Source organism: Ambystoma mexicanum, chromosome 8 (assembly GCF_040938575.1).
Source record: "Ambystoma mexicanum isolate Mex_15411 chromosome 8, UKY_AmexF1_1, whole genome shotgun sequence".
In the NCBI taxonomy this organism is placed as follows: domain Eukaryota; kingdom Metazoa; phylum Chordata; class Amphibia; order Caudata; family Ambystomatidae; genus Ambystoma; species Ambystoma mexicanum.
In genome coordinates, this window is record NC_090929.1 from 355,900,351 (window position 1) to 355,918,040 (window position 17,690).

Sequence of the window (17,690 nt, forward strand, 5' to 3'; positions counted from 1 at the left end):
CTGATCTCGTCGGGCGGGGAGGCCCGGGCTGGGGGCGATGGGAGCTCCGTCCCGTCGTCACTGCTGTCGTCATCGGTACCCGTCGTGGGCGTGTCCGTTCCAGTGTCATCTCCAGGGACGGGGGACGTGGGTAAAGGCCGAGCAAGCCGCGAGGGCTGAAAAGGCGGGGCTGGATGGATCAGTCTTCTCTTGTTCTGGGGGCTTTCCGCCGGGCATGGTTATGGCTCTGGCTCTTCCGTCGAGCCTGGTTCCGGATCCTCCGTCGGTGGTAAGGGTAGTCTCATCCTTATCTCCGAACATAAGGATTGTATCGCCAACAAAATGGCCACCGAGTTATCCTGCGGCTCCGGAAGCGACGGGTCACTAGGACCCTCGCCGGTGCCGCCGTCACTCTCGTCGTCACCTTTGTCGGGATCCCTCCCGTGGGGACGGGCCTCTTCGACGCCCTCACCGAGGCCCTCTAAGACTTCTACCAGCTCCTCCTCGGATGCTGTGTCCGTGTCCACAATGGCCACCGGCCCCCCCCTCTTTTTCCGCCGGGGTCTTCACAGGTTTTTTTTTTTGTTGATGGGTCTGAAAGAGGCTTCCCTCTGCAGAGGCAGGGAGACTCTGGGCCCCGAGGTCGCCTCCACTGGTGTAGCCTCCACAGGCTGCGCCAGAGCCGTCGCAACTTCCTCGATAGAGGCCTGGGCCGGGTGAATCAAGGTCTTTACCACCTTGTGTGGGCCTGTGGCCTTCACCTTGGGGGGAGGGTCACTGCCTGGCTCCCCCTCGGCCGGATCCTTCGAGCTCGACCGGGGTCTCTCCAGAAGCTTCGCCGGGTTCTCAGCCTTCCTCTTCCCTGAGCCAAAGTGTTGGCTCGTGGTTGATGGTGCTGGAGAGGGTGCGCCCTGCCTGGCAGCCAAGGAGCCCGACCGTTCGGCGCTCCCGGTGCCCGCGGACTCGCGGTGCTTTGCCTTCTGTTGGGCCCCCGTCGCCGGGGCACCCTCACAGGATTTAGAAGACCACTGACTTCTTCTCATCTGACAGGCTCTTTCCTTCCAGCCAGTTGGAGAGACGACGGTGTCGGTCCCTGATGGTCCGTTCCAACATGTTCCCGCAAAACGCACAGTCCTTCTCCACGTGCGTTTTGTGCTCATGAAGGCAGTAGAGACACTTCGAGTGCTCGTCCTCCTTGAACACATTCTGCAGCTGGCACCCAGGGCAAACCCTGAACAGCTTTCCGGGCGTCGAGCTTCCTTTCTCCTGGGCCATGTTCGGGTAGGCCGCAGAAACTTCTGGAATCCTCCAAGAAGCGTAACTCGACGAAATCTTCACCCTTGAGGGGCGTAGAAAAATCTAACACGGATCCCCGTTAATCGGATGTAGAGACGGTGGAGCTTGAGGCTCTATTTGACCGAAAAATGAGAAATTCTCTTTGAAAAAGCGTGAAAACGCAGTAAAAGCTCGAGAGCTAAACATGAGGACTCCCAACACTTGAGCGTGCGGTAAAAATCTGAAGATGGCTGCCAGAGGTGGGGCTTAGGGAGAGGGCAGTCATTGGCTGAGGGCAGTATGACCCAGAGACCAGGGATTGGTTACTATTGAGAAAGACAGATCAGAAACGAAACTGATACCGATTTTTTCTTTACCGAGGATTCCCGGCCTGACGACAGGGAATATTCATGAGCAAGTGAATCCATGGCAGACCCCATGCTGGAGAAAGCCTACCATCTCTCAACTCGCTGCAGTGCACTCTAAGAGTAATGCTTTACGCTAAACTGCATAAATTCGATCCCAGCTCAAATGCATTGTTACAGTTCTTGGGAGAAGGGTTGGATGAAGAGCATAACAATTCATTTATAGAAGAGTTTCAAATCTTCACTAAAAACCATCTAGTATAACTAGGCATCGAATTAGAAATCTTCGATGACATTCCGGATTATGAAAGGATAATTAAACTTAAAACCAAACAGTGGGACGTAGCCTTGAATATTGAAAAACTACACAAACATAAAAGATAGACAATATTCATATCAGGGCTGTACAGGAAATAGACTGCATAGCTAACTAAAAGCAGTAGCATTGAACTAAAGCGATTTATTATGCATCTTCGTTTTAACATCAATCCAACTAATGAATATGTTAGTTTATGGCAAACTTCTACATTGCAAGATATCTCATGCAGACTTTGCCAGACAGATGTCGAAACTTGTCGTCATGTGCTCACCGTCTGTCCGGTCATGAAAGACTGTTACTTGAAGATGTAGAGGGACTACGTTAGCTTTATAGATAACATACGCAAAGACCAATTCTGGTCAACATTATTTGGAGCTCAATCTGTGGTGATCACTGCGGCCGCCTTTGCAATATGGAATATTGCAATAAATAAGATCGAATTGCGATGAATTGCTGCAATATTAATTTTTAGTATCATTGATTGTCAAGTTATGTACCTTTTATAAAGTTGAAATTACGTTTTTAGTTCCAATTTGTGTATGTCTATTATCTTATCTTAAGGTGTACTAATGTAAAAATGTTTTTAATAGTTTTGATATAAAGATATGTGCTTAAAGTTTTGTAACTAAATGCACAATAAAAAAATAAAAAATAATTAAATGAGTAACTATATACCCAGCGATATATTTATAAGGCCTCTATAACTTCAGTGGTCCTTCCTTGCCACATAAATAGGCCTGGTGTCCGCGGAATCGAATTTTCAGATAAGCATGCGAGTCAGGAGCAGGAAGTCTTTAAAGCCTCCGTCCCCCAGAACAAGCTTTGGCAAAGCCAAGAGGGTGAATGCAATTGCAGAATAAAGGATCTTTGGAGTTTAGAAGGTAGGTTTATGTTTTGAGGGGTACTCTCGCAATCCCACCCCACTATGGTCTATGCTAGCAGGGGTGGGAGAAAATCCTTGGACAAGAATTCACTGATGATGACTAGGGAAGCAACAGTTTGGGAGTGCACTCATAGAAATCATTTGGCAGGATGCGGAGGTGAGGTAGGGCACACCATGGGACGCTTTTGTAGTAGCCCTGCCCTGACAGTTATTTGTGCTACTGAGGGCAGAACACCAAAACACAGTTGCACCTTTCAGGGTGACCTCTACTCTCAGTCATCAACAAAGAAGTAAGGATTCCAAAAATGCAGCAAAAATTTAAGAGAAGTGTTGAGGTACTCGCACAAACCTTCTGTGCAACCAACTAGCCTAATGGTAGAAGAGTGTAAAGTAAGACCAGACTCTCGCAAGGAGGTACAATTAATCCCAATAAACATCATAACAAAGATACACCAACCTGGAATTCTGAACAATACACAGTTTATTTATAAGGTCACAAATAAAGTATTTATTTTAGGAAAACGAAGTGCTCCGGTTACACAGATCAGAGCATAGTGTAAAGGAAACAATGCCCAGTAAAGGCTTAACTCATTTTTTACCCTAAAATGCAAGTCCCATACCTGGTGGTAGACACTATACATGTAGACTTTCCAGCGGTAGGTTAAGAAAATATCGCTGGACAATAGTACACATAATTAGCAGTCTGGATCCAAAGGTACAACACAGAACATATTTACAGTGTTCCTGCTACACTCTGAGTACAAACATGTTTCATAACAGATATTGTGACAGGGACATGGATGTCAGGCGTTACAGGAACCCCTCCAGACCTGGGGCAGAGGTCCTACACGGCTGAAAGGCAGAGCCAGCCATATCGCAGAGGCAGGGAACAGAAAGTGGTGGGGGGAGGAATCCCCAAAACCCCCTCAAGTGCCTTGAATGTTAATGGTGTTACCACCCTCTGTCACACGATGCATCCCAATATTCGCTCTGGCCAGAGTACTTGTGTCTTTTTCAGGACAGCAACTACCAGAATGCACAAGGGCACAACCAAGAAAGCCTGAACCGGAACCAGGAGGAATGGAATAGAAAACAGAAATGAAATGAACTGGGTTTTTTCTTGCTCGGCAGAGACAGTGATCCAATACCCCAACATACCAATCCCATATGAACACCGGGTGAATAGTGGGGCAACAGAAAAGGAACAGTGCTAGAAAGGACTAAAGGGGAGAAGGAGAGACGCACCTCCCTAAACTGAACTGGAAGCAGAACACAGCAGCACACGAACACGCCACAAGAAAAACAAGCAGCCTGAGCACCTGGCTGCTACCCTGCAAATGAGTTCAAAGAGGGATGGTCTAAGAGGTGCTTTTAAAGCTTTGAGTGAGAGAACAGTGCAGGGTGTCAGTTACTGGCACAAACAAACCATCATTTCCTGCTGAAAACCTGGGGAGTGTTAGGTCAGGGCACCCCTAAAACCTCAGAGGAAGCCAGATAGAGAAGGCTTTTTTTCCTTTAGGCATTCACCTACAGCCAACCTTAGATAGTAGAGACAGTAGGTGCTAGTGATCACTAGCTGGAAGAACTGGCGGTTAGGGACCCCTGTGTTAGGGGAGACCCCTGGAGGCTGAGTGAGGAAATCCCATCAGAGTGCCCTGCCCGCACATTGACCAGAATAAAGCCGGTGACTTACTGTTTTGAATATAAAAACCCTTGAAACATCCTTCAGACTCTGGGAGTTATTGAATCCATCAATGACAACATGCACACAAGACATTAATAGCTCTTACAGATGGAGCACAGGGGAGCACAACATCCAACACAGCCAGAAGGGCTACCAAAGTCCAGGATATATTTTAGTTACAGTCCCTAGGTCCAGAAGCACACATTACAAATGAAGGAGGGAAGCAGTAGCACCAAAGTGAAACAATGTATTTCCTTACACCAGCGTGTGATACACAGATTAAAAAAATAAAACTATTCAATCAGGAGAAGCCTCAAATTCCAGGGCTTAGTGGAAAACTCCAGGGACACAATGGGATCCCCCAGAAAAATGCCACATTACAGGTAAGTAAGTACCTTTTAGTGTAACGTGTAGGCGTTCTAATGTTGAAGAAGGTACCCTAACTGGAATCAATAGGATAAAGTCGGTAGACTGACCTGCAGTTAAGATGAAAATTCTGTTAAGTCCTGGTTCCTTCCCACGGGTACCCAGAAGAAAGCAGTTAACCAGCGGACACCCAGAAGAAAAGATCCAGTGGAGGGTTCAAGACCCAGCCGCCCAGGAGCAGAGCAGGATTCAGCCCCCAATGTTAAACAAAGGCAAAATATGGTTGAGGGGCCCTGCAGGGCCCGATGACCAGTTACCACGGGAACCCCTATGGGCGAATATCTTACTTAATCCACCAACCCAGGGCCCATAGTTAAATACTCATGTTTTTTATTTCCAGGCAGAATGTATCCAGAAGGCAAAACAACATGGCACGTATGGATCGTCTTTGCATGGCGAAATGAAGGATACGATCACTCACAGACCATAATGATGTTCCATTGTCGACCCAAAGGCCCAAAAGAAAAATAGTCCTACACAGGTGTGGAACCACCATTCAGAAGCAGAATCAGTGACTGAGATGACTCCATGAGGAAACTGCAAACGGCAATCCCCCACCAGCTCAGCAGGCAAACATGGTTGGTACACCAGCAAACACAGCCTCTGCAGCAGGACAGTGGTGCTAATGACCAAGAAGGCCCAAATAAGTATATATGGGGTGCTGTTGGGGTTCCAACACCCTTCCAGGCAGCAGAACATCTAAAACCAGGGTGTCAGACTCCGGCAGCATTCAGCAGTAAACTGCAGTAAAACGGTCTGGAAAATGGTCCCAGGCAGGAAGAAAGGAGGTACTGGACACCAAAGACACTATTTAGCTACAACATCTATTTATAAATTTATAACTATAAAATATCATATGTGGTGAATTGTGTTCGGTGATGGTTTAATTTTGCTTTAAAAAATGTTTTAATACATTCCAATATACATTTTGTGTGTATTTTGTGGGTCTTGATGTTTTGGGGTTGGTGATGCACCAAATCTAAGGAAACATGACAATCCAGCTTCTTTTAACATGAATGATGAGATTTTATGGTGTGTACATATAACACGTAGATATTGTAGCTAAATAGTGTCTCTATTGTCTCCTTTCTTATCGTATGAATGTTGGCCACCAAGTCAGTGAGAGCAGACTAGTTCTATCCCAGTAATACTGGTTTCCCTGTTTTGTGTTACATATCCAGCCTGGAATGCCTAGCCGAAGCAGATGAGGGGGATCAGCAGCAGGACAAGGAAAATTCTGCAAGGACCTCCAACAGCCAAAAGCCGAAAGCAGAGCTAGGCCCATTCAAATGCAAACAGCCAATACAGCCAGTCAAGGGCCTACAAATACAACCACAGTGGTAAATGGTGGGAAATCCTCCAGCAGGTAAGCGGACCTGCTAATTTTTCTGAAACCCAGCAGGACTGAGTGTTGGAAGAAAGGTTCCTCTATTTTGGCCTTTACTCTGAAGGCCTGGTTTCTGCCAGCCCAACAAAACCAACAGGGGATTTAAAACAAAGGTATTGGCAGACAGACAAATGGGTGCACCACCCCAGCAGGCAAATCCCCACACCCGTGAAAGTGTAATGGCCTGGCACAAAGCCAAGAACTGGTCTAAACCAGTTCAAACCACTATCAAGGCTGTCATCTTGGTCTCACAAAGAGCCCAGTGTGCAGAACAACAATTTTAGGACTGCCTCGTAGTTGCCCCGAACAAAGGAAGGCACTAAAACAAAACAGCTGCCAGGAGGACATAAAAACCTATTAGTACTTGAATGGGTACCATAAAAGAACATTGGACTGTTAAGCTAAATAGGCTTGCAACCCTGGTGAAGCTAAAACCAAATATTTGCTGACACCAACCTACGCCCTAAAACCAATGTAGGGTTATATAAACCCCCTGGGGCAAAAGTGGGTGCAACCCACAACCATATAGCATTAAGGAGAAATAAAATGGTGGGGGTGTAGTGGCACAGGGCATCCAGCAGTCCAAAATAAATTAGAAAATCAAACAAAAACAAGAGGCGAAACGCAGTAGGAGACCCATAAAATGAGAATGCATAACCCCCACAAAATGGAATTCTGTCTTAACAGGGACTAGGAGTTAGCAAAAGGAGAGTGAGGAACCTGAGGGCATCCTCGCATCTTTTCTCCCGGTATCCTCTTCTCAGGTGGCCAGAAAAAGGCCACTGCTTTTGGATCCCGACCCTGGGGGTGGATATGCAAGGGAGGATCACTTGGGTGGAGCAGACGTGGGGAAAGGACGTCCTTTGGGGAGACATGGTATCCCCCGTTTCCCTTTAACCATGAACCCTCTGTCTCTCAAGCCTTTATGGGCTTTGTCAACCTTTTTTGTAGGACTCCCCTAAAATATGCTCTAAATTGTACCAGTATGGTACTGGGACGAAAAAGAGGACAACTAAACCAACACATCCTCATGTCTTACAAACATACATTTATGAACCCCAAATACTGGGTACAGGAGGACCACCACATGAGTAAGGCAGGACTACCGCTTTGCTGGTGAGTGGTCTAGTCCTTTCTGTAATGGAAATGAAGGCGGGAACTAAGGTGGAAGCTGATCCAAATGGAGGAAGGAGTGTCCCTTGGGAAAGCACAATCAGCTGTGGAGGCAGAGTCAGCCGTGTGCAAGTGGACCTCTCCGGTGTGGTGTGGTGGCGTGGCGTGGCAGGATGAGCAATCAGGACCCATGAAGCAGTCCAGAGCATATGCAGCAGGAAGCAAAGGAATACCGAGCTAGAGGCAGGTGGCAAGCCGTGAGAAGGACGACGGCGGGACCGGGAGAAGCGGTCAGGAGTATCCTGTTTCACTGAGGAAGCTCTGCTGGGTGTGCGTGATCCACAAGAAGACCGCCAAGGGAAGACACAGGTGACCGCATGGAGAAACAGGAACCGGGGTGGCAGAGGACCTCTCGAGGCCCCAAAGACCGACCGGTGAGTGCAACCAGGAAAGGGGGAACAACCAGGCTGGCCGGCGTCGATATAATTAAAGCGAAGCAAGGCATTTTTGAATACTGAGCGCCATGAAAGCATGTTAAGACAAATGAACAGCACTTTTCAATAGTGAATGAAATGAAGACAAAACATTTTTACATACCGAACTAAATGAAAACACATTGGGAAACTTCTGACATATTAAGAAGAACGAAAGATTGTGAATCCTACTATGCAGAAGGTTGTGAACGAGCAATTGAACTGCATGACTTGAAACAAGTGCTAGCAGAGCCAAGAGCGCACAGAGTTGTATGCAGGATATGGTAAATCCAACATTGATCATAGACAAAAAAGTGCAAGGAATTGTGTATCTTAAGGAAACTAGCATTGGCAAGAGCCAAGGAAACCTCAGAAGGTGCAACGAGCGCAAGGTGGTTAAACAAGCCTCTATACAGTGTCAGAAGAGTGTGACACATAGAATGGAGGCAAACCTCACTACTGAGAAGCACTGGACTGGTGTGAAAGGAAAAGCAGTCAAAGGAAGGGTTCCGGTTGCGTGACCTGTAATGGGTGGACTGTGTGGTCCGACAACTGCGCCTAGACTGGGTGGACCTGAATAGAGAAGCCTCTGAAAGCACCTATAAAGAAGCTTGTGGTAAACCAAGACCTTGTGATATTAAAGTGAAGTGTTTGTTTGAAAGCTGGAAGATTTGAACTCTAGGGGAAGGGAATCCCCTTTGTTTGGTGAACTATTGCAAACTTGCGGAAGGGAACTACTGCATTTGATGAACTACTTTGACCTTGGGGAAGGGTAGATGATTACCAACCCAAGAGCTAGAGGAAACTATGATCTTTACTTTGAACAATTTCTTTTTGATGCTGAAATCCCTACACATTGTATACGGTTAGTTGTGAGAGCAAGTATAGGTTTTGGACAGACAAATATTTTACTTTGGACTACTGACATAGACTATCCTTAGTTTTCTTTAGGGAGGGAAATCCCACCTTAGCATAGGGCAAGTTGGGTATTACTTTTTTTTTTAAAGTCAGCAGGTGCCCCTCTCTAGAAAGAACATGGCATGAAAACCTGTTCTGTGGTTTTTTCCCCACTTTCACAGCCATTGCTTTTTGTTCACTGTACCTTTCACAGCTGGGAAATAACCCTTTGCATATCAGTTAAAATAAAGTTTTGTTGAGAAAACGTCAACCTGTTGTCTGTGTCTGACTCATGAGGTCTTCACAAGAGCCAAAAAGTAAGTGTCTGCCATAAAATTCATCCATCAACCACACTACAGCAGGAAGACATGGGTAAAATACATCATTAGTTTGCATAGGTTTTGTGACACAGTGCGAGAATAAGCAGTTGGTATCAAAGATGGCTGTGACTTAAAGTGGGAAAAAAACGCAGAACAAGTTATCATGCCTTGTTCTTTCTAGAGAGGAGCGCCTGCTACCTTTTTTGTATCAAAGTATTATAGCTGCCTGGGACACGTGTTTCACTCAAAAAACGAAGATTATGTCCATTGGAAACATCAGAAGCAAAAAAGATAAAGGCTTCAGGTGGAAAATTGCTGAAATCAACTTAACAGCTATTGATTCAATAAAATATCTGGGGATACAATTTAACAACTCCATTTGTGAACATCAATGGGTTGCAGAATTAACATCCAAAATGACGAAGTTAGCATTGCAAGCTGTAAAAATCAACAAAATATTTGGAAAATTCTCGTTGGAACCCGTACTCAAATTTTACTTACGAAAAGTAACCCCAATAATAATCTTTGGGGCTGAGGCGGGCTGCAATATAAGTGTGCAAACTTGTCATGCTTTGGAAGGTCGCTTTTGGCGGAAAGTTCTGCGGCTGCCACAGGCAACGCCGATAACCACTTTGCGACACAAACTAGCGATTAACTCTATTTATATGAGAGTGGTTTGGAATTCAATCGCAACAATGCGAAAAATGGCCCTAGTATCATCGCCTCCGGCATATAAAATCTTTGCCAACAACAGTATTCCAAACAATTGTGACCTCCCCAGTCTATGGTTTTGCAAACTGTCGCCTTTCCTTACGGCAGCAAAAATAAGCAATCAAGAGCTGCTAAATCACCCACAGCTTGCAAAAAAGAAGTTCGATAACTGGGCATGATTAAAAAAATTAAAATCGGCAGAAGAAATGGGAGGTGTTCACAGGAAATTAAATGAACCAGCGCGGTATCTATTGCACTGTCCATCTCGTCATCACCGAGACCAATTTTTAAGGTTTCGAGTCAACGCTTTAAAAACCAAAGAAATTCTTTGGCAAAGAAAGGACAAAACCATTGATGACAATCTTTGCAGATTTTGCAGACAATCGACTGAAACAGCCAAACACCTGCTAATCGAATGTACTCAAACTGTTACTCAACGCTCATTACATCTGGGAAACGTTGCACCTCTAGATGAAGATATGGAGACTTGGTGGGGTCGGATTATTTCAGGATGCAATACAAGACTTGTATGTGCAACCGTGAATTACTTCGACTCGATCCTGAAAGCGGACATTCAAAAAGCGGACATTCAAAAATAGAAACATCAGTGGGAGATTGCTTCAGAAGACTGGTGGAGACTGTTTTTGTATACCAGATTGCTTTTTCTGTTTTTTCTTTTGGTTGGTTGGTTGTTTATCTTGTGATTTACCTTTTGTGTTTGAAACAAATGTTTGTCTCTTGAAGTCAAACTGTAGCTTTTCAAAAAAAATAAATAAATAACTCAAGCTATATCCAGAGCACAAACATACATAAACGCATAGACTACCTTTAAAGCATGAGAAATTAACATCTGCTTAACTCAAAGGTCAAAAACTACAGTCAAATAATCCCAAAATGCATCACTGACCGGAGGATACATTTCTCAAATTAAGGTTTTCACATATTGCTTTTATTTATTTTACGACATATGTATGTACCTAAAAATGCAAATACCAGAATGGGGCAGAATGAGCATTGTCAGCACAAGCTACCTCACACATCTATTGCTTAACCTAAAGCTCAGAATCCAGATCGGACTGTCCAAGAGAGAACAGTTCGGACCTTTTGGCATCTTGTGAGTAATATGGTTAGCAAAGAATAATTTCTAATAAACCTGCATTACAGGTTTTGCAATAGGACTTGAAAGAAGGTACTTGAAAACCAGAAACAGTCACATTTCCTCATCTCCCCGTTATTTAATTATGCAATTTATTTACCTTAATTGCATGACTCAAAGAGGAGCTGTGACAAATTCTGAGAGTGTTTGACACAAGTACGGATATATTCAGTAAAACATGCTAGATAAGAACTACCAACGTAGGCAGCCCACCAAAGGGACCAAGAGATTGAGGATCACACACCATAGCAAACCTTCTCAGATATGTTGCTATGTCCACCAACTGTGGCAAAGCCTCCAAAGCAGATCTACCAAGCCTTGCAGCTTCTTCAAAAGGGTGGATAGAACACTAGGTCAACCATATGACCCAATTCGCCTGTGACACAAGGTGAAGGATCTCATATTATGCAAACCCACCGACCCACACAGCTCCCCATCAAAGACAGTGTTGACAGAATCTGCAGTTTATGCCCAGGAAGGGAAGGGTAGTGTTACTTACTGCAAGTTGTTCACTGATGGAGTTTGACTTGACCCGAAGTGCTGGCTCTCTGTAAGAGGGAAGAAAATAGAGGACAATAATCATGTGTTACAAAAGCTACATTAGATACCAAGCACTAACTATGAAAGGAGTCAAAAACAGGAAGAGCCATGAGATAGGGATGCAACAAGTAGGGCAACAGGGGGAGGCAAGAGATGATACAGGGCCATATAGAAGCTGAAAGATGACAATACTGGCAGGAGTTGGGTAACAAGGCAGTAGTAAGAGGCAGGGAATGAGGAAAGAACGAAGGACTGAAATGCTCCAGGCAGGAGCTTGGAGATGAGGAAGTACAGACAAGAGTTGTGTGATGAGGCACTGTGGCCATGAGCCTGGATTGAGAAAGTGTATGTTGGAGCTAAAGAATGAGGCATTGCAGACAAAATAAAAGGGATGAATAACTGCAGCTGGGAAGTGCTGCTTGGCACAGGGTATTTGGGAGATAATAAAGACAGTAGTTCTTGATTATGGGTATCTTCATTAAATTATAAATAATATCTCCGCCTGTGTGGGAGATGGCAGAACCCTCCTGTTTTTCATTTTAAGTCAATTGATATTGGAATATGCTTACTCTGAGAAGCATGTGTTAGAGAGTTTTACTGAAGCCCACCTATGGTAGGACTAGAGAAGACTCACTCTTAGGTGTACAGGGTTCCAATTCTGGGGGTTGGCCTGAATTACCCAAAGGTTTCATAGCAGTGGACGAGCAGCCAGGCTTAGCCTAGGAGGGAGAAGGGCTATAGGTAAGTACAAAGAACGCAAGGCAAACCTATAGTCAAGAATTGGAGGGGCAAACTACAGCAAAGGTCTTTGGTAGCAACTTTATTGACCTTAGAGCAAGGGGTACGCTTCCTCCCTACGTTTCGAGATTTCCATGTAGATTTAAGCGCCAGAAGTTTTTAGAGTTAGGATGAACTTATACCCTACCAAGGAAATCATTGAGGTTAGGAAGCCACCGGATCAAAGATTCTACAATTGTAGACTGTGTGACTCTGATCAAGAGACATTAAGACATTTGATAATAAACTGTCCAGGTGCAAAAGATCTCCGGTCTAAATGGCTGGCATAGCACTTTAATATTTATTCAACCATGTCGGATGAGGACTGGTTGCACAGACTAATGTCGAGCACTCAAACCTCCCTAACTTTAGCCTTGCTGGCCTTTTTGAAGGAACGTTTTGAGCAAATTGACCATCCTCTGATTAAGCCACAGAAAGAGGGGTTGGCCGCTAAAGGGGAAGCGGCTGACCCATAATAAGTGGACTTGGCTTGGTAGGTGTAGCCCAAAGTCGGCTGACGGAGATCTGTTCTGATTTTACCTGTTTTGATTGATTTGATTTAATGTATATGTATTCTGGTTTTAAATGTTTGTTTTTGAATGGTGTTGTAAAGCTAAGGTTTAAGTCTTTTTAACCAATTGCTTAAATAAACAAAATAAACAAATAAAAGAAATAGTCAAGAATACACTTATGCACAGTAGACTTATACAAAAGATGGTTATTATTAAAACTAAGGCAACTAACACAATCTTTGATCACAGGTAAGTAAACGTATTCACATTTATCCAGTAAGACATTTAAGCAATAGTACACTTGATGAATACAGGCAAGTAGTCAAAGTAGCAAATCAATTCTTGTAACCAACATTAAGTAACCCAACACAGACACTGGTAAGTACTTTTAAGCAGCCTACATTTTAAAAAGTCCAACTCTATCTGGGGATAAGAGTCTCTGAGTCAGGAGGCACTGGGGAAGCAGGGCCCCTGGACGGCAAAACAATGGAAGGAAGGCCAACACTGTCATTGTTGTCAAATATAGCCAGGTTCTTCTGTGCTGCAAGTAAGTAAAATGTTTAATTCAAAGGTGGTTCAGGGAGGTCAGTTAGACCCTCTTAAGGACTGCACACCAAATGACCGGTTGTCCTTGGGCCTGGGCTAACACAGTTGAGTTGTCCATCCCATGTGTCTCAAAGTTCAGGAGGAGTCAGATTTAACACACCTAGGTGAGTACCTAGGAGCGAGACAGTACCTTTTCTTTAAGAAAGGTAACAGGGCCACCGGCAGGTCCCCAGGGGAGGCGACGGGAGCTCTTGTTCGGATTCTTGGCCTGGAGGCTGAAGAAGGAACTTTTGGCTTGAGCAGACGATCAACTGCTTGCGATGGGACGCCCAGCAGACTATCTTCACGATACTGGCTCATTGGGACTCGACACAGGCTTTGGTTCAGCAACCTTTGTCAAACGGCAGGCTTCTCTGTTTCTCGGTCCCAGACTTGGAAAGGGAGACATCTCAGAGGAGGAAAGGGTCACTGGAGGTCCAACAGGCCCACGAAGTTCTAGCTGAAACCGCGCTTCAGGAGACAATGCACAGCAAATTGGTCCTGGTCCCGCGGTATTGCAGCCCAGGACTGTCGCAGCTCTTTGAGGGACAGCTCAAAATGCAGATGGTCTCGAGACTAGTTGTCCCACCAGTCCAGAGGAGGAAGTTGTCCGGTCTGGATCTGCCTTGTCAATCGGAAGATGAGACTGGCACTGTAGCTGTCAACCAGTAGTCATTGGCGGTCCCTGCAGATGTACTTATTCCTCGGATTATTTGATCCATAGGCCGACTTTCTATTGTTGTTCCAGGACCCTCACCTTTATGCAGGAAAATGGGCTGGAACATCCAATCACCATTCAAGCCAAGAAGGACAGCCAGCCTTCCAGTTCGAACTGGATAAAGGCAGCTACAATGCAGGGCAAAAACCAGGGGAGTTTCTATCACCTCCACCCCCTTCCTGTCCATTCAGACACTCAGAGAGCTTTGGCAGGCTTTTGCATGGAAGCCCCCCAAGACAAAACTATTAAGACTTCCTCCACCCAGCTAGGTAGAAGAAGGCTCAAGAAAGGACAAGTCATCAAGAGTTGTGAAAAAAGAAGACAGGCACCATTTTAGTACAATGGTGATCCATGTGTCCCTTATCTTTTTAAAACTTTTTTTTTATTTTCTTTTTTATAAAGCGCTTAATACCCAAGTTAGGTTTCTAAGCGCAGATCCAGGATTCAAACCTCTGTTGCTCTGCATGTAAGTTTCACAAAAATCGGTAGAAAACATCCACCGCCACCAGCCACTCAGATGAACGTGTCACCGTAAATATAAAGTTACAGGAGAAAAGGAAAAAGGGATACATTGTACCCCCTCAGAAATCCACATAAAGCGGGGTGTGCCGATTACACAAAAGTTACACGGGATAGAAGGTATCCCCCTATACTTGGAAACAGTAGTTATCACAACGAAAATAAAAAAGGGCAGCTCAAAGAGCTCCCAGCAACACTGCACATAAAGTGCTGCGTGCTGCAATAAATTGCAAATGCCTTAAAAGTTGGCGGAAAGCATTACTCAAAAAGATACAACCAACACTCTAAAGAGTAACGTGGGGAAAAACATGCTCACTCACTCAGGAGAACTGATAAAAGAATCCAAGAGTCCAGCAAAAAGTGCTGGGGGACTCACAAGTGGGGAGAATTATGCACAAAAATGAAATTCTAAATAAAATAATTTCTTTTGCATTTCTTACATTGAAAATCGGGGAAAATATCTCCGAGTAGGACCGAAGAAAACATTTGTATACTTCTTTGAAGTGAATTTGTGTTTTCATGCATATTTCTAAGACACTTGCCTTTAATCTAGATTTTCAGATTTAACAACTTTATGAGAATGCTTTTTGGTGGTGGTACTGTTTTTAACACTTGTTTCTCCACAGAGAGTCTTCCTTTCTCCCTCAGGATGTCACTTTTAGACCTCATGCAGAGGCAGAAAAATGTAAACATTTTAGAAAAAAAATAAAATAAAGAAGAGGTATACAACTTGTGCAAATGTTTTCATCCCGATAGCCACACAGTTGAGGAGTGCCCCATGTGTCAAGAAATGTCTTTCCGTGGTTGAAAGACAGATGAGGCATCAGACTCTAGGGTAAATAGTTTTCAGCTGGGGTGCTGACACCACTAAAAAGCAAAAACACCAGATTGGAGGACTTCTTGCTGACTGGTTTATAGACTTGGCCATATTTATGTGCAATAAGTCCTTTTCAAAGCTAAATCATGTTTTTCCTAGTAGTCCATAAGGCTATCAGAAAAGGGTTCTTGTACCCCTTTTCGTGTCCCTGGGTACTCTCCTGGGTAAGTCAACCAGACAGTGCGTTCAGTGCAGGCTGGTAGCAGCTTTGCACGTTTTAATTGGTTGCACTCTAGTGCAGCCATTTTAATAGTGAACTAGCCTTTTGACCTTTATTGGTGGCCAAAACAGCAACCTGTTTTTCTAAACACTGCAGACTGAAACAATGGCTTTGTTGGTAGTCTTCCTCCATTTTCCTGGCAGGAACGAGCATACATAGCCATTCACCTTCATGGGTTCAGCGAGCAAGCGTGTGTGCTTGTTTATGTATATGTGTATTGTGACAATCTAGAGTATTCGTCCCTTCTCCCCAAGAGGGAACCTCCCCCTTTGAGGCTAGGGAGGTGAACCTGCTCTGCAAGACCCTCCCTATGGTTTTGGGCAAGTAGGACCTCAATGCGAGAGACTACCCCTTAGGTGACAAGGACTCCTGTTCTTGTGAAGAACTCCTCAAGTCACATACCATAGTAGCATATATGGGACTATCTGCTACAAATAATAACACAACCTCTGCATGTGTGGCTGAAAGTAATGCTGAAATAAACCAACTGGAAAAAGAAGCTGCATCTTTAAGACCAGACAGTGTACTTAACTGAGATGAGTGGAGTACCAAAGAGGAGGCCAGAGTATCGTATGCAGGGGAAGCCCCCTGATGTGATCACGTCTTGGAGAAGCGGACCGGAGGCAAGCCGCGGAACCCACGACTTGCAAGAAGACACAGAACGGCAGTCTGAGACACCAGAGGCCTGGTGTATCCAACAACGGAGAAGCTGTTGCAAGCAGGAGAGCGGAATCCTGTACCATGTGATGGCGGGACGACGTCCATATCGTGGTGGATAGAACACCCAACGAACCGCACCAAGACCATCAGAGAAAGAAGCGCAAACAACTTCCTAATGCCAGCACCGTACACGGCAGACGCCAGACGGGAAGCCGAGAATGGGGGACTGGCGAAACCGAGGAACGAAAAGGCAAGCACTGAACAGGAATTTCCGAGTGAAGGCTATGCCCTGCAATGTTCCCCTGAATACAGAGGTAAACAGGGAGAACGGGAAAAGAGGGAGGTCACAGGGACAACATTATATGGAGCGAGAAAGGGGGCGTGGCCTGGAGCTCATGGTGGACAAAGGCTGAGGCGCCGAGCTCCGGCCAAGACACCGCATCTTGATCCTTTTTCGCCGTAAGCAGGCATACCTCTGGGGCCACATCGGACCACGGTGGTGCGGAAACCGAACCTCATCAAGAGACAGTGCCTCCGATAAGAAATCGGGACGCAGAACGTCCACAATCTCGCCCGTTGTGCCCTAGCCCCCCCCGTCCCCGCCGACATCTAAGATGGCGGCCATTCCATGACGCCGCATCAACTCGAGACCAGGCAGTCAGCTATTCCCGCCGCAGCGCCTGCAGGAGGAGAGAGGCGCCACGGCCGCGGTCGAGGCACGCACGAACCCCGCTGAGGCACTGAAGACCGCTGCACTTTACCGCCCCCTACAACCCGTCCCCGTGAGGGGGTGAGACTCCACACGAAACGCACCGGGCATCGGACGGCCGGACACAGCTTTTTCCCCCCCGAGTCCGACCACGGGAGCCCGAAACACGAGACGTGAGGGGGAAACCGTGAGGAGACACAGCATCGGCTCTCTGCCATCTACGAGACCACTATGTTGCCGAGTTCCGTGGAGAGCGGAGCCAAAGTCACTGAGGTGAGGAGACCTGGGGGGCACGCTACCAGACTAAGGGGGCTATTTGAATCACCACACTGCCCCGTGGCACCCGGACCACAAGCCCACGGCGAACCACTTGAGAAAAGAGGACAATAATCCCAACCCGCTGTGCGAGACCCCAGGCCCCCAACATTGGGTACTCCCCAAAACACTCATTAGCAACAAAGACGCCAAAATCATTTGGAGCACTCACGCTACTGCGCCACAGGCGCCGCAATTTGAGTGGAGCACGCGCCTCTCCAGGCAACTGCAACAGTACAACCCCCACGCACCTACCGGACCCTGAGACTC

At 45.8% G+C, this 17,690-nt stretch overlaps 1 protein-coding gene across 6 annotated transcripts in view; it reads right to left on the reverse strand.

Annotated features, from left to right (window-relative positions):
- Window positions 1–17,690, reverse strand: part of FKBP15 (FKBP prolyl isomerase family member 15) — a 2,419,492-nt gene that overhangs the window by 1,536,316 nt on the left and 865,486 nt on the right. For all 6 annotated transcript variants that reach the window (XM_069609812.1, XM_069609811.1, XM_069609809.1 and 3 more), the window contains exon 11: window positions 11,488–11,536. In XM_069609812.1, coding sequence (XP_069465913.1) covers window positions 11,488–11,536 — 49 coding nt within the window. The remainder of the gene's footprint in view (window positions 1–11,487; window positions 11,537–17,690) is intronic.